The following is a 27,237-nucleotide window of genomic DNA, read 5'->3' on the forward strand; positions in this document are numbered from 1 at the left end:
TCCCTGAAATTTCCTGGTTTCTCCTGATTTCCATATGGGTGGACACCCCATTACTATACTGGTCTATATAAATTAGACAATTCTACTTTTTATCACCCACTCTCCTTATTTGACTGATATTATACTTTTGTAAATTTATCCATACAATGTATGTTGTGATTTTAATACAAGCGTATTTTAACAACTAACAAAATTACAAAAGAATCTAGGGGTTTAATGCTGCACCAACACATTTAGGTTTTCAATGAAGATAGGAAAGGAGGCATCCGTGGCCTTAATTAAGGAATCGAACCTGGGGTTTCCAGGCAAGAGGCAGACTCACTACCTGGAATTGGCGGAATACTGCATCAGGCACTTGAAAACACTTACCACAAATGAAAGATTTCTCAAAATTTGGAGTTCATTCAGGTTTTTGAAAATGAGTAACCATTTGAGATCAATAAAAGATAATTTTATTCACAAAAATGAGCATTATCACAATATTTGTACATGTTATATGAACATATATAAAGTGATGCATAAAGGGGCTAAGACAATGAAGTTGAAGGAGAGGACTAGTAAACTGAAGCAGTAGCTTCAATAGAGCCTGTTGCCTAGACAGATTATTATCCTGTAAATATAATCTGAAGGCTCGTTAGCATAACTACCAAAGCTGATAAGAGAATTTTTATTATTCACTGAATTTGATAAACTGATTTCCTAAATCCATCTTGTATAAATTTATGCCAGCATGAATAAGCAAGCGTCTCCCAATACTTTCGAGATCTGACAGATAATTGAGCTAATTTTAATATTAAAACAAAACTGATTACGTTTTTTGACAAAGCTGCTAAACTGGACTATGTGGTCATATCTGTACTGTTTTGGGTTTGCTGAAAGAATATCTGTACATTATGGGTGTGAACAAAAACTAACAGAAGATGTTACTGTACAAAAGTTATATGTGAATATTTTCCCAATCCCTTTTCTAAAAATACTGAATTATTTCTACTACTCTATGCATAACATACACAAAAAGTTCCCATGGAATTTGCAAGGAAAGGAATTACAACACAACATTATGAAACAATTACTTAGAAATAATCTTGGATGATTACACATCTGTTATACGGAAGAGGAGATATTTGTAACTGCATGAATATTTTTCAAACTGTGTTTCCAAGTAATAAATGAAGGTGGATCAAATATGAATGAGAATTTTGAAAATGCCTTGTAAATATGGCAGGAGTTTACAGTTGGTAGGAGTGCTTACGTATGTTCTTCTCTACATGCTTTCTTCTTCAATCGTTTCTTTTATTATCACGATGAGTGGACAGGAGCTCCAAGTGTCTGTTGCACAACAGATAATTATTCAATCGTTAGCACATGTAGATGTTAAACCTCCAGAAATCTTGCATAGATTTTTGTGCAAAGTTCAGTACTAATATACACTTTCAAAGCCGTAAGTTCACAAGTTCTTCTGTGAAGGTCTCACTCACACACGTGATCTTGGAACCAGCACTGTGTTGCAGAACATTTCGAGATTTCAAGACTTTCTTCATGACGACACACAAATAGACGTTCACAGTAATTAAAAAGGAGTTGGGTTTATACTAAGTCTCTTCAAGGTGGGTGCCAAGAATTCTAAATGTAAATCGGAAAGCTGTAAGATACGACAGTTTTCATCAGCTTTTGGAATCGAAGGTGAAGCAGTTTGTTGTGCATTCTGAAGTTTTATGAGGCATGGGTACTCCACTATACTCTTAAATGAAGAGGTGGAATGACATTTAAAAAGGGAAACGAGTCTGGTGAAAGCAATAACTTGCTTGTCTGCAGGCAAGGTTCTCAGAACTGTCTTTTGAGATGCTAAAGGTGTTGTGTACGCCAATTTTCTACTTGAATGATAAACTTTCAGTGCTTCATAATACTATGAACTCTTGGGCAAGATAAGAGAAGTGTATCATCCCAAAAGATACAAAATTCAAAATGCACTGGATAGCTCCAGATTATAATCCTTGAAGTCCAGATTTGTCACCAAGTGACTACCATTTGTTTGAACCCCTGATCTATCTATCTATCTATCTATCTATCTTATGGCTTTTAGTGCCAGGAGTGTCCGAGGACATGTTCGGCTTGTCTGGTGCATGTCCCTTTCTATTTGATTCCCATGGGCGACCTGCACATCAGGATGTGGGACAATGATAATGCGGTAGGGAGAGGGTGAAACCCAGTGTCATCAAATAGCCTATTCCTGTGGAATAACGCCAAGGGGTCTGCAGAAGGCATCTGACAGATGAATCACCATCAATAATGTCATATACTCTCACTTCATATGGACACTGCAGAGAGGTTTATAATTGATTCCAGGCTTTTGGCATACAATCTAGTGATCAGAAATTGTATAGTGCCACCTCTCCTACTCTGTCCATATTCTGATGATGAATTTTTTTTTCACTAATCAGACTTGAACTGGCTGACTACAGTGTCAGACCATACAGACTTGATGCCTGAACAAACATGACCATCAGGCAGGCTTAAAGCTCTGAAAAAAAATCTAGGTGGAAATAAATTTCCCAATGATGAAAGGCTTTGTGTAGAACTGGCTACATACCTGCCCAATATATTTTTTTATGAAGAAGGAATCACAAGATTGCCAATATAGACATTAGTGGACATAATGTAGAAAAAAACTTTTTGTCCGTCCAAATGACCCAAGAAACTGTCATTGTAAACATTAGTGGAGGCAATGAAGAAAAATAGTTTTGTGTCCATTCTGATATATATTCAAGAAACTGCCAGTGTAGACATTTATGGAGACCAAGTTGAAAAACAGTTTTGTGTCTGTTTTGATGCACATAGAGCTTTTTAAAAAGTCTCATTCACATTTGATTGACACTCGTATCTTTCATTTATGAGGCTTCCTTGTAGGTACTGAATGAATGATAATATTTTATCATTCTGAGCATTTCTGTGACAGATCCATAAAACTTGCCGCTATTGTTTGGGTGAGGAACAAAGATGATAGACTATAATGAAGAAAAGTCCAAGAAAGCATGGGCTTCCAACTGCATGACCTGCATATAACGAATGATGATAAGCTGCTGGGACAATTCTCCAAAACTTAAACTATACAGAGAAAGTTGGTAAGTTCTCTTTCTTGTGTTTCTTTATCTGTAAGGAAGTATGTACACACCCTCTAGAGCAATTCATTAATAGCCCTCAAATATTGCACCACATATCACTCCACTGTATTCAAAAAATAAAATGGACGTACAAACATCAATGTATTTCTGCTACCTATGTACTTTCAGTTCTAGGGGGAGCTAATGACTGATATAGTTTTGTAACAGCAGTCTGAACAATTTGTTGGAATGTTTCATCTTCTTCACAAATTACATCCTGCAACAGATCAATACACAAGCATTACAAAGATAACAAAAAGAAACCTGCCAAAAAACATTGAAAAATGTACAGATTAGAAAGAAGTCCAGATAAATTTTCCACAAATATCAAGATTAAATAGTAAGCAATTTAGCTTACAATATTGATATTTACAAGATTCATTTACTAAAAGGGATGAAATAGCAGTGAGGGATTCTATATAAACAATCTGGATTATGCTGAAATGTCAGACTGTCAGTGCATGTACAACTGAGGTTTTTTTTAAGGAAGTTCATGACAAAGTTTGAAGTAACTAGATATTTCCTGAAACTCAGATTTGTCATATTATTCCTTTTTTTTTTTTTACAATTTGTTTTGCGTTACATCAACACAGATAGGTCTTATGGCGACGATGGGATAGGAAAGGCTTAGGAGTGGGAAGGAAGTGGCTGTGGCCTTAATTAAGGTACAGCCCCAGCATATGCCCAGTGTGAAAATGGGAAACCATGGAAAACCATCTTCAGGGCTGCCAACAGTGGGGCTCTAACCCACTATCTCCCGGATGCAAGCTCACAGCTGCGCGCTCCTAACCGCATGGCCAACTCGCCTGGTTCATATTATTCTACGGTGCATTGCATATAGATTAGACCACTATGTTTTACTGGTGTATTGGCATAGTAATCAATTCTAGTATGAACCAGATAAGCAATGTAAACAGGAACACACAACATTTATCAGACATATACCATAGTACTGCCATATTATTTGTTATGGGTAAATTTCAATAACAGAAAAAAGTGTCTACTGTTGCAAAATTATAAGATCATCCCTTTTCTTTCTTGGAAATACTGTTTCTATTTCAATTCCTTCTTAAGTTATAGTTGCAGCATGAGCCACCATGTGTATTCTGTGTGTGTGAAGGTTATAGGCCGAAGTCAAACAGATCGGAAGTCACAATCATTCTACATCAAGCAGGGACAAATTACACCCTATAAAGAAGAGGGATTATCTTCCCAGGAAATAGCAAGGAGAACTGTCAGATCACCTACTGTGGTAAACAATGTCCTGAAGTTAGAAAAATAAAAAGTTGCCTGGAAGACCACAGCAGCAAGGAGAACTGTCAGATCACCTACTGTGGTAAACAATATCCTGAAGTTAGAAAAATAAAAAGTTGCCTGGAAGAACACAGAAGCTGACACCATGACAAAAAAGACCAAGTTATTCAGAAGCCTAGTGCTGGTGGAACAGCACTGGGACAACTCTTACAAGATCCCACTATCAGTGTCCATAAGCCTACATTATCTAGAATGTTAAGTCAGAACAACGTTTTGAATTACAAGGAAGAAGGAGAGAGGCATCCTTGTTTGATCCTAAAACACAAGGAAAATGAAGTTATGCGATCTAGAGAGACTTGGAAGAAAGGATGGAAATGCGTGATCTTCAGTTATGGGAAGAAATTCAGTAAGGATGGTCGTGATGGATGGCATTATCTCAGGAAAGAAGAGCAGATATTTTCTAAGGGACAGGTGGATTCGGTTATCAAGGAGAAACAAGTCTTTCATACCCGTCAGCCTGTAAAAAAGCCACAGACTATTAGAAACTGCTTAATGACCATCTTTTTCCAGTTGCAGAGGAGACTGCCACAGAATCCTGGGTATTCCTACAAGACAATGTGTCAATCCACTGTACGACGTACACTGAGAAGTGGTTTCGGTGTTAAGATGCTAATGTAATGGAGTGGCCAGCCATTTCTTCAGATCTCTTTAACCCTGAGGAAAATTTGTGAGGAATCCTTTGCAAGACTGTAAATGGAGAGAAGCAGTAGGATGTCAAAGAAATTAAGACATTTATAATTTCTGCATGTGGGAAGATGACCATTTCTGTATTACAGAATCTTGTGGAGGGTATGACTGACTGACCAGGTGTTTCAGGCAGCTGTGAAATACGGCTTATATACAGGGCACTACGATAAAGTGATCTTATCATTTTGCAACTACAATTATTTTTGTTTTCAGATGTATACTAAGTAATTTATTCAGTATCACTTAAACGTCTTTTAAAGATCATAAACATCTGTAACAAGTATTATCACTGCAAACATTTTCATTAGATGATTTTATCATTTTGCAATGCACCTTGTTAACATTTGCTTAGAATGACATGTGTGACTTTGGAACATTCTGAGAACATTTCAGTCTATACTTATTAAATCCCAAAACCTACCCAATATTTTCTTAGCCTATCCTTGATTTTCTTATCCTCCACAGCTAACCAACCCATCTCCACTTAAATATATCGGTCGGTCGGGACAAGTTATTTTATATATATAGATAAATGAACTGTCCACTGTTGTGGTTTATAAATTTTCCACCTGGCTTGCCCAGCTTTAATTCATGCACCTGTCAGAAGTTAAAGACTGGTTTGAGGGACTGAAATGAGTAACATTCAGTCTCAGGTAACATCAAGAAGAGAAATGGATCCTACTCTTAAGTTTTCTGTTCTTTCCTATTTTAATGCCAGGCTTTGTTCATGTACAACTGAAAGTTTTAGCAAGAGTTTGTGTTGAAAACTTACTTTATACATATATAATAATTTCAGCTACTCTTGATAATTTGCCTTTGCTACGCCTTGATTCCATTTCTCATTCTACACTTTTATTTTACAATCTATTTGATTGAGTTTAGGAAGCATTTATCTCAATGTCATTGCAACCCTTGGCCTTGACTAATACTTTTCCTGGTAGTGTTAGTGCATGCAATGCAATCTATATTCAGGATAGATTTAGTAATCTGAATATTCAGTCAAGCACCACTAAGTAGGAAGAAAAAAAAGAAAAAAAAACTGCTGTAAGGCTACAAAAGAAGTAAAAAGACAGTGCAGAGATATGGTTACTCTTTTAAGAGTACATGTATTCTTTTTTGGGGTATATCCTTTTGTATTCTTCATTGGAGTGCACTTTTGTTCTTTTTTTGTACACTATCTTAACAAACCAATAAATTAAGATTAAAGGAATATATGGCTCAGTTAAGGTAGAAATGTTAGCCAATCATAACACTGCTAACAAAGTCAGCATATTTACCAACAGTGAATCATTCTTATACAGCTCATCTCATTTTCTACTGATGATATTTGTTTTAAATACAGAGAAGTAGTGGCAGCTGCTTGTCATGAGACTAGGAGGGCTACAAGTCTGAACAGAAAATAGTGCTGAAACTAAATACATAGAATTGGTGTTTCCTAATGGCTATACTGCCTTATGAAATGTGGGCGAACTATCTCAGTAATACTAAAATGTCACTTTGTTATGAATTTCTGAAGATATATGAGTTTCTTATTCTATACCTACTGACAGTATCAATGTAGAAAGATTTTTAGTTTAATGGAAGATACAGTGGACATCAGAAAGAAATAGGCTGTCAGTGAATTCAGTGCAAACTTACTGTTCACTCAATTCAATTTCAGAAAACTAAATTGGATCTGGTTTTACAAAGAACTACTTCCGAGCATTAGAAGTTCTTCAATACAACTTAAGGTTGGATTAATAACAGAAAATTAAAGAGTTTTTTGTATGTACTTTGATAACAATTTACACCACACCCGGGCAACTGGAGATGGTCAACGAAGATGATAATGACTTCGATCACAATAAAGAAAAAGAAAATTACGCTTGGTCATGTTAAGAATGAGAATAAAATGCAATTTTTAAATTTCTGTCTTGTCTGTCTGCATGTATATTTGGGCATCACAAGAAAATAGCTGAACAGAATTTACTGGAAATTAGTATTTAAGGCCAAGGGAGAAGGCATTACAATCTAGGCTATGCATAATTTTATTTACACTGGGTGAAATGGTAGTTTTTTTTTTTTGCTAGTTGTTTTACGTCGCACCGACACAGATAGGTCTTACGGCGACAGTGGGACAGGAAAGGGCTAGGAGTGGGAAGGAGGCGGCCGTGGCCTTAATTAAGGTACAGCCCCAGCATTTGCCTGGTGTGAAAATGGGAAACCAGAAATGGTAGTTTAGGGGATGGTCTAAAAATACATTTACAAATGTCTCCATTAATATGGGTCTTATCAATAAATGGTATATAACAAAAGTTGTCAATAAAAGTTCTGATCTTATGCACTGTACAAATTGATTATACGATGAATAATAATGGAAATATTTAGATCTTTTACTTATTTCCTAAAACCTACCACTGTGCATGTTAATCTTACCAAAAAATACTTTGTAACAAAAAGAGGAGAAATAGTAAAATCTGATCATCCATGCCTCATACATTTTTTGCTGTAGAAGAAAGGTTGCTAGTCCTGATAGTTGAATGTACTGTTTGTTCAAAAGCAAGCTGTGGTTAGACATGTGCATGACATGCTGACTGTCTGGCTAGAAGGAGTTGGTGTCAAGAGAGAATTCCTTCAGATGTTGTCAGTGCCAGTTGTAACAAACAATGTGGGACGAGAACACATGAAGTGCAAGCTTCACTGAAGAAATCCTACTTATAGTCGTTGATTGACAGGCCTTTTCTCACACCCAGCATGTGTGTACAACTTGGCAGTAAGAGAAGAGGAATTTAATGATGCACTGAAGAAAAATGGAAATGGGACATTGCAGGGCTCTGGTGATAATATTACCATTCCTGTACCATCGACTACCATTGTTCAGCCTCAGGATAGCTCAACTGACAGTGTTTCTCAAGACATTCACAACTGGTGCAAATTCATGGTGAAGAAAGAAAATACATGTCAGTTAACTTGGTCATGAATGATGATGATGATGATGATGATGCAGTTCATCATCCACATGAATTCCTCGATTTTATTTTTGGACCTGACCTGTTAGCACATGAAATTATATTAAAAACAACATGAATGACTATGTACAGTAGTTCATCATACAGTTGATTGAATTTCTCTATTCAATTTCTGCACTTAGCCTGTTAACATATGAAATTATGTAACAAAAAAAAAAAAAAAGATCAGATAGGTCTTATAACAACGATGGGATAGGAAAGGCCTAGGAAGTGTAAGGAAGCGGCCGTGGCCTTAATTAAGGTACAGCCTCGGCATTTGCCTGGTGTGAAAATGGGAAACCACGGAAAACCATCTTCAGGGCTGCCGACAGTGGGGCTCGAACCCACTATCTCCCGATTACTGGATAATGGCCGCACTTAAGCGACTGCAGCTATCGAGCTCAGTAAATGCTGATCATGTCCTTGAGGAACTTAAATACACTGAAAATGTACAATGGCACTAGCCTAAGAAACAAACCTAATTAAATTGAAAACAAGAAATAAAGTGGTTCAACCTATTCAATAAAAGGAAAATAAGAAATGTAATGTTACATTCTTATTTGATTGAAAGTGGTACTGGTTTCAACCTCTATTCTGGGTCATCATCAGCTGATTAAATAAAAATGTAAAACTAGGCACAGAAAAACAATAAGTAAAGGATAAGTCTTTCACTAAAAGTAGTTCAAGAAGCACTATAACACTACAGGAATTAACACTGCGTGATGTAAGATCCTAAAATTCAGAAGAAGTCGAAGATCAGTCACTTAAATGCTAGTTGCTTTACGTCGCACCGACACAGATAGGTCTTACGGCGATGATGGGACAGGGAAGGGCTAGGAGTGGGAAGGAAGGCGGCCGTGGCCTTAATTAAGGTACAGCCCCAGCATTTGCCTGGTGTGAAAATGGGAAACCACAGAAAACCATTTTCAGGGCTGCCGACAGTGGGGTTCAAACCTACTATCTCCCGAATACTGGATACTGGCCGCACTTAAGCGACTGCAGCTATCGAGCTCGGCAGTCACTTAAATGAAGAAAGGTGCAAGTTCTTGAAGAGCAGCACAACATACGTAATGTCGGGCACTGTGCTTCTAAATGCTGATGAAACTAATAATAATAATAATAATAATAATAATAATAATAATAATAATAATAATAATAATAATAATAATAATAATAATAATAATAATAATAATAATAATAATGCTATTTGCTATACGCCGAGGTGCCGGAATTTAGTCCTGCAGGAGTTCTTTTACGTGCCGGTAAATCTACCGACACGAGGCTGTCGTATTTGAGCACCTTCAAATACCACCGGACTGAGCCAGGATCGAACCTGCCAAGTTGGGGTTAGAAGGCCAGCGCCTTAACCGTCTGAGCCACTCAGCCCGGCGCTGATGAAACTTGGTGAATAGCTCAATGATCAAGCCTACAAATGCTTCTAGGCGCTTAAATGTATAATACAATTTGATATAATTGAAATATTTATTAATGTTTATAGGATCTTGTATGATGGATTCTTTAGAGATGCAGAACAGTTGACATAAAAAACAATTGTGAAATTTCTCTTTAAATAAGAAACAAATCTGTTAGAAAAAGGTTTGAAGTTTAATTGCCAAGAAAGTCACATGGATAACAACATAAAATAATTAATCACAGATGTTGAAATTGCATGCGACAACATAACCATACAACATAAAGAAATAATTTAAAATGTGGCAACCAATGAAGCACCAAAAATAAATAAACTAGAAAATTCAGCAAACCACCTGAATTTTAAAACTCAAAGCTCATTACTAAAAAGCATTAAAAACAAAATAAAAAGCAATAATCTAATAGTCACAAAAACATACAAAGGGAACACAACAGTCATAAAGATGATGATGATGGTGATGCTTGTTGTTCAAAGGGGCCTAACATCTAAGGTCATCGGCCCGGTTGTAATGAGAAAAGATAAATACATACAAAAAAACTAACAAATTCACCAGCAACAACAGAATACAAAAGATCAAATGCGACCCAATAAATACATTTCAAAGCATCGTATAACGAGTATTAAAAAAAAATTAAATCTTGCCAAAGAAGAAAAAAGTTGCTTTACTTCGCACCAACTCAGATAGGTCTTATGGTGACGATGGGACAGGAAAGGGCTAGGAGTGGGAAGGAATTGGCCTTGGCCTTAATTAAGGTACAGCCCCAGCATATGCCTGGTGCAAAAATGGGAAACCAAGGAAAACCATTTTCAGGTCTGCCAACAGTGGGATTCAAACCTACTATCTCCCAAATACTGGATACTGGCCACACTTAAGCGACTGCACAGATCAAAAAAAATTTACACATCGAAAATAAACACTAAGAGCACTTCCCAAAATGTAAATTTCAAAAATGCACAAATTTACAATGTAAACAAATTTCTCAACAAAATGTAAAAAAGAAAAGAGAAAAATTAAAACGATAGGTAAATTGAAAACACATTAGAACTAACAAAAGAATTAAATAAACTGAAAAGAACGGAAAGCAATATGTAAGTAACACACCAACAAAAAAAGTCGGTTAAAATAATAGAAAAACATCTACAAGAAAGCAATTCAATATGAGCAACACAAGAAATAAATAAACAATAAACAATCTGTTAAAAATGCCTTTAAACCAAAACATGTTCAAGTTTAACAACACAATATATTCATAAAAAGAAGGGTCAACCATGGGTTCACCATTATTGGGAATAATAATGAACATATTCTTAAAAAACAGCATTGAGAACAAACTCTTAACCAAACAAAGCATTAAAGGAATAATGTACTGGAGCAGATACGTCGATGACATAATACGCGAGTATGATGTCACAAATGCAGAACATTTACTAGATACACTAAACTCTTTACACAATGCAATCAAATTCACAATGGAACCAGAAACAAATGGAGCAACTTTTTGGACATCATGATCAGCAGAAGTAAAGATAAACTGTCTTACAAGATATTCCGGAAACCGACTCCTACATCACACACAATAGACAACGATTCTAATCACCCAACCTCACACAAATTAGCATGATTGAACGCGATGACACACAGATCTGTAACTATACCAATGAGCAAAACTGATTTTAACAACAAAATACAAATAATAAAACAAACTGCAGAAGAAAACAACCATCTTTCAAATACAGTAGACCGACTACTTAAAAAACAACAGAATAACATTAAAAACCCTACCCGAAAACTATAAATATATGGTTCTTACTTTCGTGAATAAAAATATGTATAAAATAGCTAATGTGTTCAAAAAGGAAAGATTTAAAATAGCATTCAGAAAAAACAACGCATTACAAAAACAAATTGGTAAATTTAATCTTTAATTTTCTATATCAGGAATTTGTAAACTCAAATCCCAAGAACTAAATTGTAATGCCATATACATTGGCCAGACGAAATATAATTTCCACACCAGGTACAAAGAAAACAAAAACGCAATTAGATACAATAGACATTCACCATTCCATGAACACATATATGACAACTCACACCACTTCACAGACACAACACAGATCAAAATATTTTACACATTGAAAATAAAAGTAAATCATTGAATGTTAAAAAAAAGGTATTGAAATTTTTTTCGCAATAAAATGCTAACTAAGACAACTTCAATGACAACACACATTTTAAAAAATTCGCCCCTATTCGTACTACCTAATTTCTGAACAACATTCGACCTTTCTGCATTAGTGCTTAGAGAATCCCATAGGAGCTTACTCTGACTTAAAGGTTTGGAATGTGGGCTAGAATATTCTTATCTGTAGTAAATTCTCTGAATTTACGAAGCGTCTTGGCCACTGCAGACATTTTAGTAGGTTATCATTTATAAATAAAAACAATGTCTTACAATAATAATAATTATTTATTCGTGTCAGAGGTACCAATATATAAAAAAATCAATTCAAATTCAATTCAAAAATTAAATAATAAAAATATGAAGTATATTAATCACTCAAAATGAAAGACATATGAACAAATTAATTGTAAAAATAAAAAAAAGGAGAAAGAAAGTATTACATGAAAATATCTACACTATATATACATTATTTACACAAGTTGTGACCAGTATTTGGCTACATTGATGGCATTGTTTCCAGCCAGAGCCAATTCCAACCCTGTATATGAATCTGGGCATAGACGACAGTGCAAAAGGTGCGTAGAAGTCTGTTCCTCTCCACATTCGCATAATGAGTCCCCACCATGCACGATGCCCCATTTCACAAGATTGTCCTTAGATCTTGCAACGCCGGTCCGCAGTCTGTTTAACGACTTCCATATACACCATCCCTCTTCGTGACCAGGTGGCAGCTTTTCTTCAATTTCAATACGTTCTGGATGATCTGGGTACCTTTCTTTCCATAGCTTAACCCTGGCCTTTTTAGGGTCAGAATCAAGTGGAGCAGAAGACTGTAGAAAACTCTTCCTGGATTTTAGTCGAGCTGGTGGTGGCTGATGTTCATGAAGGGGGTGGGCTGAGATGCTGCAAACCTTTTGTCTCTCGATATTAGCGGCCACCTCACGTCTAATATCAGGTGGGGCTATATCTGCAAGTGAATACAACTTCTATGTGGGTGTTGGTTTTAAACAGCCTGTAATTAGCCTGCACGTTTCATGCAAGGCAATGTCGACTTTCTTTGCGTGAGCTGATTTATACCACACGAGACTAGCATATTCAGCAGCAGAGTAGCAGAGTGCTAGGGCAGTTGCCCTTACTGTCTGGGGATGGGCACCCCATCCAGAACCAGTTACCTAACGCAATAGGCAGTTTCGTGATGAAACTTTTGCCTTGAGTTTGGTGCAATGTGTGGTGAAGGTCAGCGAACGATCCAGGGTAACCCCAAGGTAAACTGGAGTATTGCTATGTTCCAGCTCCATTCCTTTCCAATTCACATGCAGCTTCCCCAGGGCTTCTTTAAATGAAAGATGCACACATTAGTTTTCGATGGGTTTGGCTTGAGGTGATTTTCCTCATAATAATCTAAGAGCATCTTCAAAGCAGCAGTAAGGTTTTGTTCTACTTGCTCAAAGTTTCTACTCTGAGTTGCCAGGGCCAGGTCATCTGTGTATAGAAAGCTCCTTGTGTGAGGTGGAAGAGGTTGGTCGTTGGTATATATGTTAAATAGCATTGGTGCTAGGACACTGCCTTGTGGGAGACCATTCTTCTGTATTCTCCATCTACTCCGCTATCCTTGAAATTCAACGAAGAAATGTCGGTTCTGCAACAGCGTGGCAATAATCGTTGTGAGCCTAAAATCCATAGTAAGATGGTAAAACTTCCTTAGAACTATCTGGTGTTGTACAGTATCATATGCTAAAAGAGAGATCAACAAAAGCCACTCCAGTAATATCACCACGTTGAAATCCATCTTCTATGTGCTGTGTCAGATTAAGGATCTGTGTACAGCAGTTCCTTCTTGGTCTAAATCCAGCCTGCTCTGGGATTAGAAAAGGTTCGGCCACTGGTGTTATACGGTTCAGAAGAAGTCTTTCAAAAATTTTATATAGATGGCACAGGAGTGATATTGGTCTGAAATTCTTCGGATCCGTAGGCTGCTTACCAGGTTTCAGGATTGCAACCACCTTAGTCTTCCTCCAGATTTTAGGGATTTGACATCGTTCCAGACAGTTATTGAAAAGCTGTAGGATCCATTGTTTGGTAGCATTCCCAAAGTGTTGTATCTGCTCCATACGCACGTCATCTAGACCGGCTGCCTTGCCAGTTTTGCTCATTTTTATGGCGTTTTCCAGCTTGTTCATAGTGAAGGGATTGGACAGACTGGATGTTTCTTGTTCGATATTTCTTTGAAGTTTTGGTGGTCTTTTTCACTTATCTGTTTTGCCATTTATTAGGAGCTGATGAGCTATCTGGTTAGAAGTAATGTTGCTATGTAGAGGACTTTTCGTGGGGTCGTTGTTCAGACGTCTAAGTAGCTTCCAAGCTTCTCTGCTGTTTCTTGCCATATCTAGTTCTTCCATCAGTTTAACCCAGTGTTCTCTCTTTATTTCACCCATGGACTGGATTAATTGTTGACCAGCCTGAATAGTGTCCTCACTGAAGGGATTTTCTTCATAGAGCAGTAGGTACTCATTTAATTTATCTACTGTACTGGCGTCTAGACCCTGTATGTACTAAGACCTACAGCCTCTTGGGATTGATGTGCGAGAGCATTCTTGCACGGTATCGATGAACACATTGTATACTCCAGAAGTACCAAGATAATGATGATGATGATGATAATAATAATAATAATAATAATAATAATAATAATAATAATAATAATAATAATAATAATAATAATAATGTTATTTGCTTTACGTCCCATTAACTACTTTTACTGTTTTTGGAGACGCCGAGGTGCTGGAATTTAGTCCCGCAGGAGTTCTTTTACGTGCCAGTAAATCTACCGACACGAGGCTGACATATCTGAGCACCTTCAAGTACCACCGGACTGAGCCAGGATTGAACCTGCCAAGTTGGGGTCAGAAGGCCAGCACCTCAACTGTCTAAGCCACTCAGCCCGGCAATAATGTCTTACAAGATACACTTTAATTTCATTCATACTTCACTCAAACAAATCATTAACATAAATTTAATTCAAAATAAACAATAATAATAATTGTACCTCAACCCCGCATATTTAAAAGAAGCGCCTTAAGGATCGCTATCTATCAGACGAATCTTGAAACAGCTAATGCATAAAGTTAGGACATTGACCAGAAGATGTCACTACTGAATAACTGAGTAATATGTTATTTTAAAGTTTCCTAAACTGATGGGATTTTTTTGTTTTGTTTTGGTGTACTTCAAGAAGTTTGAACTTTTCTCCATAGATGTCTCTACTATAAAAACTGAGGTCATGCACTCTGGTGCAAGGTGAAATAATTAATGAGTTAAAGAAGTTTTGTGTTTAGAGCTTTTCTTAACTAAATTAACTTTCATTTATTTTGGTACTTCAAGGTTTGCAACACTTCCTTCTCTTCCCGTCAGCTTTTGAATCTAGCCAATTACAAATTTTCTGTAATTATTTTTCAGCCAATCACAGGCTTCTTGTAGCTTTTGGTTGAACCAATAAAAATGAGAGGGTGTGACCGGATTTAGTCCAGAGCCTTCGAACGCTCCTCTCGGGTATATAAGCTGCGGCTTTTCCTAGTTACCTTGTTTTATTGATCATCGAATTACTGAGTGTGTGTGTGTTAAGACAGGACGCCTCATTCTTTGGCAGGCAGAACATCAGCCCAGGTAATGACCACCAATTTTCTATCTCTGTAGCTATCTCTGCAAACTCACCCGAGGGGAAGGTTCTAATCTCTAACTATGTAATCATCTGTTTTCTAAAATGTAAACTTCTTCTTCTAATGTAAAATTTCATAAAGTCTTAAACTGTAATTTGGGGATAGAGAGTGCATTACCCTCTCAAGTTCCCCTTCAATATGTCCTGAGATGACTACGATTTTTGTAACTGTTTTTCTTCCTGTAAAGCATTAATTAACTTTCCTTCTAGTCACCTCGGTAGTGTGGGATTAGCCTCTGTATCATCGGGCTACAATCCCAAGTAGGATTTTAAAACTTGGTTTTCAAGGAGCGCAAGTGTACGCCTTCATACATTTTGAGTTGGGAGCAGTAATTTAACCTGTTCTTTTTTTCATGAAGGCCCAGTAGTATGGGTACTAGATGCCCCTGTATTAACTAGATTGTAAATTGTAGGATGTGCCTAGAGGGGCCTGAAATTGTAAGGTTTTGTGTAAAGTTGCCTTGAGTAGGCTGTAAGAAATTGGCAGCTAGTCTGCTTGGTTGAATTTGGAGAGCATATAAGCTCTTTTCGGGTACTTATTGTAATATTGAGTGGTGCCTTTGGAAGGCTGTAAATTGTAACGATTGGAGCAAAGTGCTCTGGAATTTTGTGTCTTGGGAGATATCTCTCCTTGTCCAACTAAACGCTACATGGGCGACGTTGTAAATTTGTAATTTTGGAGCTCGAAGCTCAAAATTGGTAAATTCCCTGTTTCTGGGTTTTTCTATTCTTGTATCAAAATTGTTATTGTACCTGATAACTTGCTCCTTCACCTAGTTTGTGATCTGAAAAGAAATATAACCTTTATTTTAAAGTTTTAAATTAATCTTTGATATTGTAGATAGACCCATTCAAGCCCACACCTTCTTTCATCTCTCCGCATTCCACAGATAACCCCAGAATAATAATAATAATAATAATAATAATAATAATAATAATAATAATACCCGAGTAAACCTTCTCCGTCCAGTTAAACTGCACGCCTTCTATAAGACCATCTATGTAACTGAACCTGAACTAATGTAATGCAAGATACTTGGGTTTGCAACTGTTAGATGTCTCGACCATCGGCGGGATTAAGGGCAATTAATTCTGAAGGGAAAGTTGATTTTTACTGTTGGATAAAGTTTTGAAGATTGTTTTGTTCTTATGTCAAGGTTGTCAACACTTCTGCCCCCCCCCAACTCCTGTATCTATCAACCAATCAGACATTTTGTGAATATTTTCTCTAGCCAAGTGAAATTGGGGGGTGTGTACAGGCATCCGCCCTATCTGTAAAGAGTTCTGGAAAATTCCCCTCGAAATACTATAAAAGCTGGGCGCTTTAGGGCTGTATTGTCATCTTCATCGCTCCAGTTGATTGTGTGCGGCGTGTACTAAGGGCGAGAGGCCGCAGGTTGGCGTTCAGAAGGCCAAGCAACTCAAGGTAATGGCAGAATTTTCTTAACATGTGATAGCTCTGGCAGATAGCTTGAGGGGTAGGTTTCAAACTTCTTTTTTCATGTAAAGTTCTAATTTCATGGTTTAAATGTAGATTTTTGGCAAGTCCGAGGACTCTGTTCAAATTTCTGCTGGGACACATGTAATGTAAGGGAACAAAGAGTGATTACCTTTTGTTGATTCCCATTCAACTTGGTACGGGGTGACTGAAGTTTCTAATCCTCTAAAACTCTCAACACTCTCTTGGATTTTAATGTTTCTCATTTACCCTGGCGTAGAATAGGCTTAGCCTCAGTATCATTGGGCCATAAGCCCACGTAGGGTTTTAAAAAACTTCTTGAAGGAGTGCAAGTATTTTGCCTCCTAACCTTTTGTTCCTGGCCAATCATGTTCAACCATTTTTTCTTTTTTTTTTTTCTTTCTCTTTTTACATTAAGGCCATTTAGTATGGGTATTCATTGCCCCTGTTTATGTTTCTGGTAAAGAAAGTGTAATATTGATGAGCAGAAGATAAGTCCAAACCGGGGCTGCATGACTGTAAATAACCTATTTTGAAGATTGTCAAGTATAACTTTGTGTGCTGTAAGAAACTTATGCCTTTGAGAGGCTGGACTATATTAACTTTTGGAGCTCAGACTCCTAGGTTATGTTAACTAGTGGAGCAAACATGTTCTTATATGACAAAGTACCTGCTCAGAGCTATAAAGTACTTTCCTTGTATGTTATCGTGTTGATAATTCTCTCGAGTTTTGTACTTGATTGTTGGACTCTAAGTCATTGTTGTTGGAACCGACGAGCTCATTATTATATTGTTATTGTTTACTCAGATCTTCTATTTATTAAATTTTAAAGTTAAAAAAAAGGAAAAGATATAAAATTTCAAATTTAGTGCATTAACTTATGCTCTGGCCAATTCCTCGTCCGCCCATTCACCCCAGTACATTCTTACACCTCTGTGATCCACGATATTCCCGTAATAATAATAATAATAATAATAATAATAATAATAATAATAATAATAATAATAATAATAATAATAATAATAATATGTACCCGATGCATTTACTGGACGTATTAAAAATGGCGCCTACGGAAGGTAGAGGCTAGCCAAGGCAAAGAAATGTGTAATAGGGTATCGATATTGATGTATGCTAGAAGGCCATGACTAACTTAAACCTACCACTATGAAGGCGGTGTACAATGGTGTAGAATCGATAGAATTGTTTTTTAAAAAAATAAGAAGGATCAAACAGATTATTATAAAAACTGACTTAAAAAATTGACGTGGTAAGGACAAGATATCCCGAACATCGCTCTCAAAAATAAGCAAGATTTGCAATATCTAACGTGAAATTTTAAGCTGAGAGGACGGAAATATTGAACGAAACGAAGAGATAAACGTTGAAATACCGTAAAGAGAGAATAAAAATCCAGAAGCTTTGAAAAGTCCGTCCAAATACTTAGACGCAAAGTCGTTTGGAAACAAGAAATTGATTGAGACGTGAGAGCTCGAGGTTGAGCTATATTTAGTGGAAATAATTGCAAGGACAGCCTAAATAAAGAAGCAATCACTATAAAAATATATATATATATTACGCAGAACCATGATGAATTCATATTTTCCAAAATCGACGCATATTGTCTACTGTGTTCCTGAACAGATGATGGCTTGCTAAATCGGCATAGACCAACCTGGAGGGAGATGTCATCCTGGCTGTTAAAACCACCCGACCCGTGTGGAGGAGGTCACTCTACCTGAGATACCAGTGGTGGAGATCCTGCCCAGTTCCCGATCCAAGGCCTGCGACCAGACCGAAGAGCAACTACGGCCCGAGATATTGAATGGCGAGCTAAGTAATAGTATTAAGTAGTATAATTTCTTATGTAGAGTATTACCAGTATATGCAATAGATCTGAACAGCCTAAGCGTGAGATAATTAAGCGTGCTGTGAATATAAGAAAGTGCAGTGTGAAATATTTTAGACGATATCTTGTTACAGAATGGTAACGTGTTTACTACATTATTTTATCCAAGGATGAAGGAATACGATTAAAAATGTGACATAGTGTAACAGCTGTTTTCAAAGAATCCCGGTTAGTTAGAAAGATCCATGAGTGATGTAATACCAGTCAAACCCAGTTACGTCACAGAGGGATGCATGTTTGAATTGGTTAAGTTAAATTACCATACTCTTTGCTGTGTGAATATATTGAAAGAATAGATACTGAATTTGGGGTTATATGTTGAATTGTATGACAAAATGCGTTTTGAGGAACGAATTCTGCGCTATTGAAGAGATACGTATCGTTGTGTTTAATTAATATTGGAGGTTAAACGCGGTAATTATAGATGTTAAATGAATTAAATATGGGTTGAATTGAAGGTTAATAATGAAGTAATGGAAGTATATATGGTATTTTAAATGATATATTGCGCAGATTAACAGGGAGTGAAACGTATATGATATATCTAATGTGCGATGTAGGAGCACATGTAAAGCGACTACGGAATATAAGTATGCCTCAGGGAGGAACTATAGCAAGGTATGGACAATAAAATTACGCATATTTTAATGAAGTGTGAAAGTGGTTTGACAATAATAACAACCGGTGATGGGTAAATGAATACATGATTGTATCATATTCTGAATGAATGGTAATTGCGTGGAAGATCAAACTTGTATGCAACTAGTATGATAATGTAGTGTTGAAATATCTTTGTGTAGGCATTTGCACATCTATATATGAAAAATGCTTATTGGCTATGTGTATATTGAACTGGAATACGTTACATAAGAAATTATCTAGCTAGAGTAGGGAAATTATTTGAGATAATATTTAGTTAGGAGCCGTAATTTAAGTGGCAATCGGACCGAGAAACTTAGTGCGTCATTCAATATTTCATTTTCTTCACTGTAGTCTGCACCAACGAACTCAGATAATTTTCAATGTAACTTAGGTCACTGATATTTGTATTCAGGACACTTTATTCAAATTCAGTTCATTTCCGCGATAACTTGAACAATGTTATGGTTGTATTTTTGATGAGGGTGTATAATTAACACCGTGAGTGATGGAATAACTTATTGGTATACCGAATTTTGACCGTGGTCTGAAGACTTTGATGTAATATACACTTAAGTGACCAGATGTAAATTTTAATAGGAAGATGTAACAAAGCAACAATTCATTTCAGGAATACGCGACCCAGAATATTAAGATATGTAAACTTAGTTTAGGAGTAAGGCAGCGCTGACCTAGAATATTTGATTCAGTAATTAAAATATTTATTTATTAGGTTGATAATTGGAAGATTATGAGCAATATTTGACATTAACCATTTCTTTCGCGAATCTTGATAGTTTAATAAATGTGTTTTCTTGATTAATTTTTATATAATGGAATGAGTTTTCATTTATAATGGTAGTCAGTAGTTGTACTTAGTGAGTAAGGTTCTCGTTATGCGGATATGTTTTTCGAAAGGTTGACTGAAGTTTACGTTCACAAAATCCACTACTGAGCGTTGAATTACGTAATTCTGAACCGCGTATGATACCGTTACTTTCTCTTTGAACACATGTTAAACCAAAACATAGAAAAATTAACCATTTTTCTGGAGGCATGAATACCCTGAGATATATATAACTGACTAGTTGGGAAATACTGTGGTTACCCTGACCCGTAGGGTGCAAATAATAATAATAATAATAATAATAATAATAATAATAATAATAATAATAATAATAATAGATGATAGCAAACATTTGTAATCGAGTAGGTTTGTCTTCCAGACAGGATGCCTCTTCATCTATGTGTTCGGAGGTGACTATACAGTCCAATGCGGGAGTTACACAATTTGCCACAATGATGACAGGTAGTCCCAGGTGGAGCAGTCATGTTTCTATTTCTCCTCAGCACTTCTTTTTCTTTCCTACATTGCTTCTTGTCATTCGCTGTACGTCGGCGGGTTTCTTCAAAAGATAGTGTGCCATGATGGACTAGTGATCTCCAGGATGAACGGTCAAAGGCTAAGTTCTCCCAGTTATCAACATCAGTGTTACATCTCTTCACGTTAGCCTTGATTACATCTTTAAATCGCTTCCTCTGACCGCCTACACAGTGTTTACCTACTGATATCTCAGAGTAAAACACTTGTTTGGGAATGCGATTATTGGGCATGCGAACTACGTGCCCTGTCCATCGTAGCTGGCGTCTTAAAACCATCAATCCTGGTGGTGCGTGCCTCTTCAAGAACGTTGATATTTGTGTGCCCGTCTTGCCAAGTTATTTGCAGTATTCTCCTCAAGCAACGCTGATGATACTGTTCCTACATTCATTGACTTGGCCCTCAGCGGGCGACTTAAACGCACTCTACAGTGTGATGGCAGTAGTGCCAGACCTGTAGCATAGATCCTTTCCAACAGAACAAAGATGACCTAGGCCACCATAGCTCAATTGGTAGAGGAACAAACGCGAAATCGGAAGGTCGTGGGTTCAGATCCCACTGGTGTCCGGTTGGCCATTTTTGTTCTGTACCTAACATCTCTTCAACATGTACTAAATGTACGTAACACGACCTAATAGGTAGAAAGGCGATTTTGATTACAATGCGGTCGAGAAAATTCAATATTCATTGACTTGGCCTTCAACAGGAGACTTAAACGCACTCTACAGTGTGATGGTAGTAGTACCAGACCTGTAGCTTAGATCCTTTCCAACAGATCAAAGATAACCTAGGCCACCATAGCTCAATTGGTAGAGCAACCGACGTGAAAATCGGGAGGTTGTGGGTTCAGATCCCACTGGTGTCCGGTTTGCCATCTTTGTTCTGTACTAACATCTCTTCAAAGCGTACTAAATGTACGTAACACGACCTCATAGGCTGAAAGTTGATTTCGATTACAGTGCGGTCGTGAAAATTCAATATTCATGGACTTGGCCTTCAACGGGAGACTTAAACGCACTCTACAGTGTGATGGCAGTAGTGCCAGACCTGTAGCTTAGATCCTTTCCAACAGAACAAAGATGACCTAGGCCACCATAGCTCAATTGGTAGAGCAACCAACGCAAAATCGGGAGGTTGTGGGTTTGGATCCCACTGGCGTCTGATTGGGTATTTTTGTTCTGTACTTAACATCTCTTCAACACGTACTAAATGTACATAACACGACCTGGTAGGTTGAAAGTCCATTTTGATTAATGTAAATGTACCTTGGATACATTCCGGAAATAGTTCTTTCCATGGCATTTGAAAGGTTTAAACTGTGAATCAAGGCGACTGCATGCATTAATGGCTCTTAGAATACTTTATAACGCAGGAAGGTTGGGCATTTCTGAATATTACGAGAGCAGTGATATGGCGGGAAATCGTACTACAAGGCTAGCGAGAGACTGCCCTCGTCATAGGAAAGTTCAATAAGCCACGACGTTTTAAGGGCATCGGCTACTTTCCGTGCAATTACAGGGCATCTAAAATGCATACAGTACATTAATACAATAAATAAAGCACTTGCACAGGGAACCCAGCATAGATTTCTCCTTGTCTTTGAATCATGCTTTTTTTTCTTTAATTACGTGAGGTTGTGTTTGGCAGTGAGTTATCGACATGCATTATTTGAATACTGTAAATGCACTTTGTTGGATACATTTTGGGAATAGTTTTTTTTTTCCCCCATGGCATTTGAAAGCTTTAAACTGCGAGTCAAGGTTAATTGCGCACAGTAAAGCGTCTTATAATATTTTGTTACGCGGCAAGTGTTGGCATTTCTGAATACGAGTTGGCGGTTAATTCGAAATCACGTAATTGGAAGTCTCTTTTGTCTATTCTTTCTGAGAGCAAATATGAAAAAAAAAAAAAAAAAAAAAAAAAAACAGAGAACAAAGAATAAACATAAAGCTGCCCACAAACTGTCTTCACTCCATTATGAGTTAAACGTAATGTGAACAGAGCACAAATTTACAATTTTAAGGAAATTTCTTTCATATTTTCAGGTTCTTTTCTTGCTCATTTCATTTTTTAAATGTTTTAAATTAATTTTTCTGTATTTATTAGGTCATCAAAATCCAGGCCCTGGTAATAAGATATATCTGGTATTCCATTTGCAGTCTGAGAGAGAGGGAGAGAGAGGTTTTTTTTCCTTAAAAATATGTTACTAAATTTAAGATTACACTAATAAATATAGTACTAATTATATATTACAATTCTGCTTAAAGACTGATTCATTCACATCAAGGCCAATAATATTTTAAACAGAATAACTATGACTTACCAAATTTAGGAGGTCAATATTAGCTTTCTTTCCATCCACAGTAACATACAACTTTTCACCCTTGAATATTTTGGGTACAGATTCTTCACCAAACATTTCTTGTAGCATTTCAATAAGACATTCCTGAAAATGCAAACATGTAAATTACTTCATTGGACAAAAAGGAAAAAAGAACCCTTTAATATTAAAGATAATTGTGCCTTGTTGCAATAAATGGACAGTAGGTGATTTCTGAAACCATGACAACACGACTGATTTTGTTAGGAGCAAGATTATGGTAAGCACCACTTCAATGGCTCAAAAAGTGACAAGTCCGTCCGTCAGTCCATGCATCCTCATTATAAACTGTTATGCCTTCAGTGTTAAGTCTGCAAGCCTCTATGAATTTACTAACTGCCGCTACAATTTCCTATTTGTAACTAGTTCTGGGGCCTCAATTAGTTCTGTACCTCTTATCTTTAAATCGTTAGAAACTGAGTCTAACCATCGTCGTCTTGGTCTCTCTTTACTTCTGTTACCCTCCATAACTGAGTCCAACATTCTCTCAGGTAACCTGTCCTCCTCCATTCGCCTGACATGACCCCACCACCAAAGCTAGTTTATGCATACAGAGCTTTGTTCATCGAGTTCATTCTTAACTTAGCCATTATCTCCTCATTCCAAGTACACTCCTGCCATTGTTACCACCTGTTTGTACCAGCAATCATACTCGCTACTTTCATGACTGTTACTTCTAACTTATGAAAAAGAATATTCTGAGTTTACCAAGCTTTCGCACCCATAAAGCAAAGTAGGCCTGAAAACAGAGTTTCGTCCGGAAGCTGACTTCCTTCTTAGAAAATATTGTTGATCACAACTGTGAGCTCACTGCATTAGCTTTGCTGCACCTTGATTCAATCTCACTTACCATACCACCATCCTGGGAGAACATACATCCCAAATACCTGAAATTATCCACCTCCTCCAGCTTTGTATTCGCAACCTGACATTCAATTCCCTTAGGTTTCTTAGTCTTGGAAAGGCTAATTTTCATATCATACTCATTGCACCTATTTTCAAAGTTCCAAGATATTACACTGCAGGCTTTCAGCAAAATTTGCCATTAAGACCAAGTCATCGGCATTGGTCAAACTATTTACTACATTTCTATCTAAGTGAATCTCCCCTGCCACTTAATACATATCAGAAGATGATCCATGTAAACTTTGAACAAAGGTAAAGGATTATAGCCTTGTCTAAATCCAGTAAGTACCTTGAACCAAGAACTCATTGTACCATCAATTCTCACTGCAGCCTAACTGTCAACATAAATGCCTTTGATTGCTTTTAATAATCTACCCCTAATCCCATAGTCCCCCACTGCGGCAGATTTACAAAACATAAACATGACTGTCTACTTGTCTCGTAGCATTTTTCAATTACCTGGCGCATACTGAAAACTTTGGTAGTGTTCTGTCCTCAGAAAATACCATACATCAAGAGATTAACAACAGAATACAGAAATTTTCCAATTCTACCATGCTATATGTCAAATACTTTGGGATGAAACATTTCCATTAGTTTCCAAGATTACAAAAGAAATCTGGTACCTACAGTATACTGAAGATGACAGATCGTATGTGAAGATAAAGTAGGAATTCAAGAGCACAAATTGCAGCACATATTTGTTTTTAGAAAGAGGAATTAAGGATTAGAACAATTCACTAAGGAAGATGTTCAATAAATTTCCAACTTTGAAATCATTTAACCCTTAATTAGTCCTGCATGGTCTTTTAGACCATGTGTGTTATATTTTGCTTCTTATGAGCTTAGCAGGCTACAGAGATAACCACCATGTCGTGTACGTTTCCCCCACACTCACCGTTTATAACTCAGGCTGGTTACTGTCGATTAGAGAATGTTTTCGGCATCAAAGGTGTGTGTATATTGCAGCACTGCATCAACACAGCCAAAATTTCTATGTGCAACTAGTTGCGGCTCCCGAATATTTTGCTGTTATCTTTGCAATCACAGAGTGTGATTCTGTTTCTTCTTTAATTTTGTGTTTTTATGTTGTTGTTTTTCTTCCCAATGTCTTGACAAGAGAATTAGATTTCACAGTCACTACATTTTCTAATGCTTAACGTTCAAATCTGAGAACTACAGTTGAAAGCCTCCCTTGGTAACTGAAAGTGTAAGTATGGCTGCTTGCTGGCATTCCTGACAGGCAAAAATCATCACAAAAAGCCACGGGTGCACCTGGAAGCAGGAGTTTCTTTACCTGGAGGCAGAGTACGAAGATGAGTGCTATGTGCGCAAACTGTCAAAAGTTCATTTGCAAGCAGCATACAACAATGTATCGTAAAGTGTGTGCTTCTGACAGATGAATATAACAGCCATTAAAGAATTAGCACAACTCTATGAACAGCAGATTATATCCCTTTTTTATTTCCAAACCAAATACCCTAGTGCAACATACTTGATGGGCCTACGCCTACCAAGCGACCGCCGCTCATCCTGAACAGGTGCAGATTACGAGGTGAAGCGTGGTCAATGGGATGAGTCCTCTCAGCCGTTATTCTTGGATTTCTAGACCAGGACTACCATCTTGCCTTCAGATAGCTTCTCAATTGTAATCACTTTTTTTTTTTAAATGCTATTTGTTCGGGGCGTTGACCTATAGAGATCTTTTTCCCCTACTTGCACCATATGATATGAACCTGCGTGTAATTGGAATTGCGGAAGTGTAGAGTGTTGAATGTGAGGAAAGGAACGTTAAGGATGGCACAAACACCCAGTCCCCAGGCCAGGGATATTAATCATTCACAATATTAAAAACCCCTGACCTGGCTGGTAATCGAACCCGGGGCTACCGGATGACAGGCGGACACGTTGCCTCCTACACCGCGGGGCCAGATATTGTAATCACTTAGGCTGAGTGGGCGTCGAACCAGTCCTCAGAACTAGGTAAAAATCCCTTACCTGGCTGGGAATCGGGACCTCCCGGGGAGAGGCACCCACTTCTACTGTACACTGCAGGACTGGCTGAAGGAATGTGGTACCTGAGTGAATATAAGATTGAATCATGGGAACCGGCTATCTGGACAAAGGAATGTATGAGCTAGGCCAAGAAAAAGAGTGCACACGCATATGAGCATTCAGGAGAGCACATGAACTTTGAGTCAAAGTGCGTTTAGTCATTTCTATTGATTGTATTCATCATGTATGCTGATTTTTTAAGTTTGGTAAATTCTATTTTTAAGAAGGAAGTGTATATTTTGTACCCAGTCTTTAAAATGGTGCACGATTAAATGCAGTAAAAGACTGTGAGCGACTAATTAAGGGTTAAGAAAGGACTAGGCGAACAGTTGGGTAACACTCCTAAATGCAGATCAGTGGTGTTTGATGAACTGTACCAGCAATGTTCTGACAGTTAGAAAGTCAGAGTTAGGTTTAATTAAACCCCTTGCACTTTCTATAATTTACCACAGATTTAAAATAGTCAGCTTTACAAAAGTACTAAATTAAAACAAGGTTAATACGTTGTGTAACTTACTTTGAAATGCATCCGATCCATCTTTGACTGAACTGGGAAAAAAGATGGCGTTGATTCCAACATTTCTGCTTGTATTATTGCAGTAAGTACAGCATCTGCATACATATCATTCACAGGTGTGGCTATCCACTAAAATAAAGTAAAACAATAAGATAGTCATGTGTGACAATTTGAAACTTCAGTACAGATAATGTTGCTCAAGCAAATTTTCTGAGCACTTTTTATGAATATTTATTCTAGTCGATGCAAATATAAGCAAAATTACTTCATTATAATTGGTTAATTAATTAATTACTTTAAAACAATTAATTCTATATTTGGGAAGATTTAAGGATTTAAGTACGTGATGTGCAGACAACTACAACACGGTTCAACCCGGAAATTAAATTAAATAATTCTATACACCGTGGAAGCTTCACTTCTAAGATAAGGAAGTAGATATTCTATCTGTCTCAAACACTGTAATACAATACAGTGGAACCTGATAATCTGAAATTGGTTAATTGAAAATCCC

The 27,237-nt window shown here is 37.1% G+C and overlaps 1 protein-coding gene across 1 annotated transcript in view; it reads right to left on the reverse strand.

Moving 5' to 3' along the window:
- Nucleotides 1-451: 451 nt before the first annotated feature.
- Nucleotides 452-27,237, reverse strand: part of Cpsf73 (cleavage and polyadenylation specificity factor 73) — a 139,998-nt gene continuing 113,212 nt past the window's right edge. The window contains exons 12-14 of the mRNA XM_067145569.2: nt 26,724-26,852; nt 23,189-23,311; nt 452-3,378 (exon numbers count right to left, since the gene is read on the reverse strand). Coding sequence (XP_067001670.2) covers nt 3,277-3,378; nt 23,189-23,311; nt 26,724-26,852 — 354 coding nt within the window. The 3' untranslated portion in view covers nt 452-3,276. The remainder of the gene's footprint in view (nt 3,379-23,188; nt 23,312-26,723; nt 26,853-27,237) is intronic.

This window comes from Anabrus simplex, chromosome 4 (genome assembly GCF_040414725.1).
Source record: "Anabrus simplex isolate iqAnaSimp1 chromosome 4, ASM4041472v1, whole genome shotgun sequence".
NCBI lineage: Eukaryota > Metazoa > Arthropoda > Insecta > Orthoptera > Tettigoniidae > Anabrus > Anabrus simplex.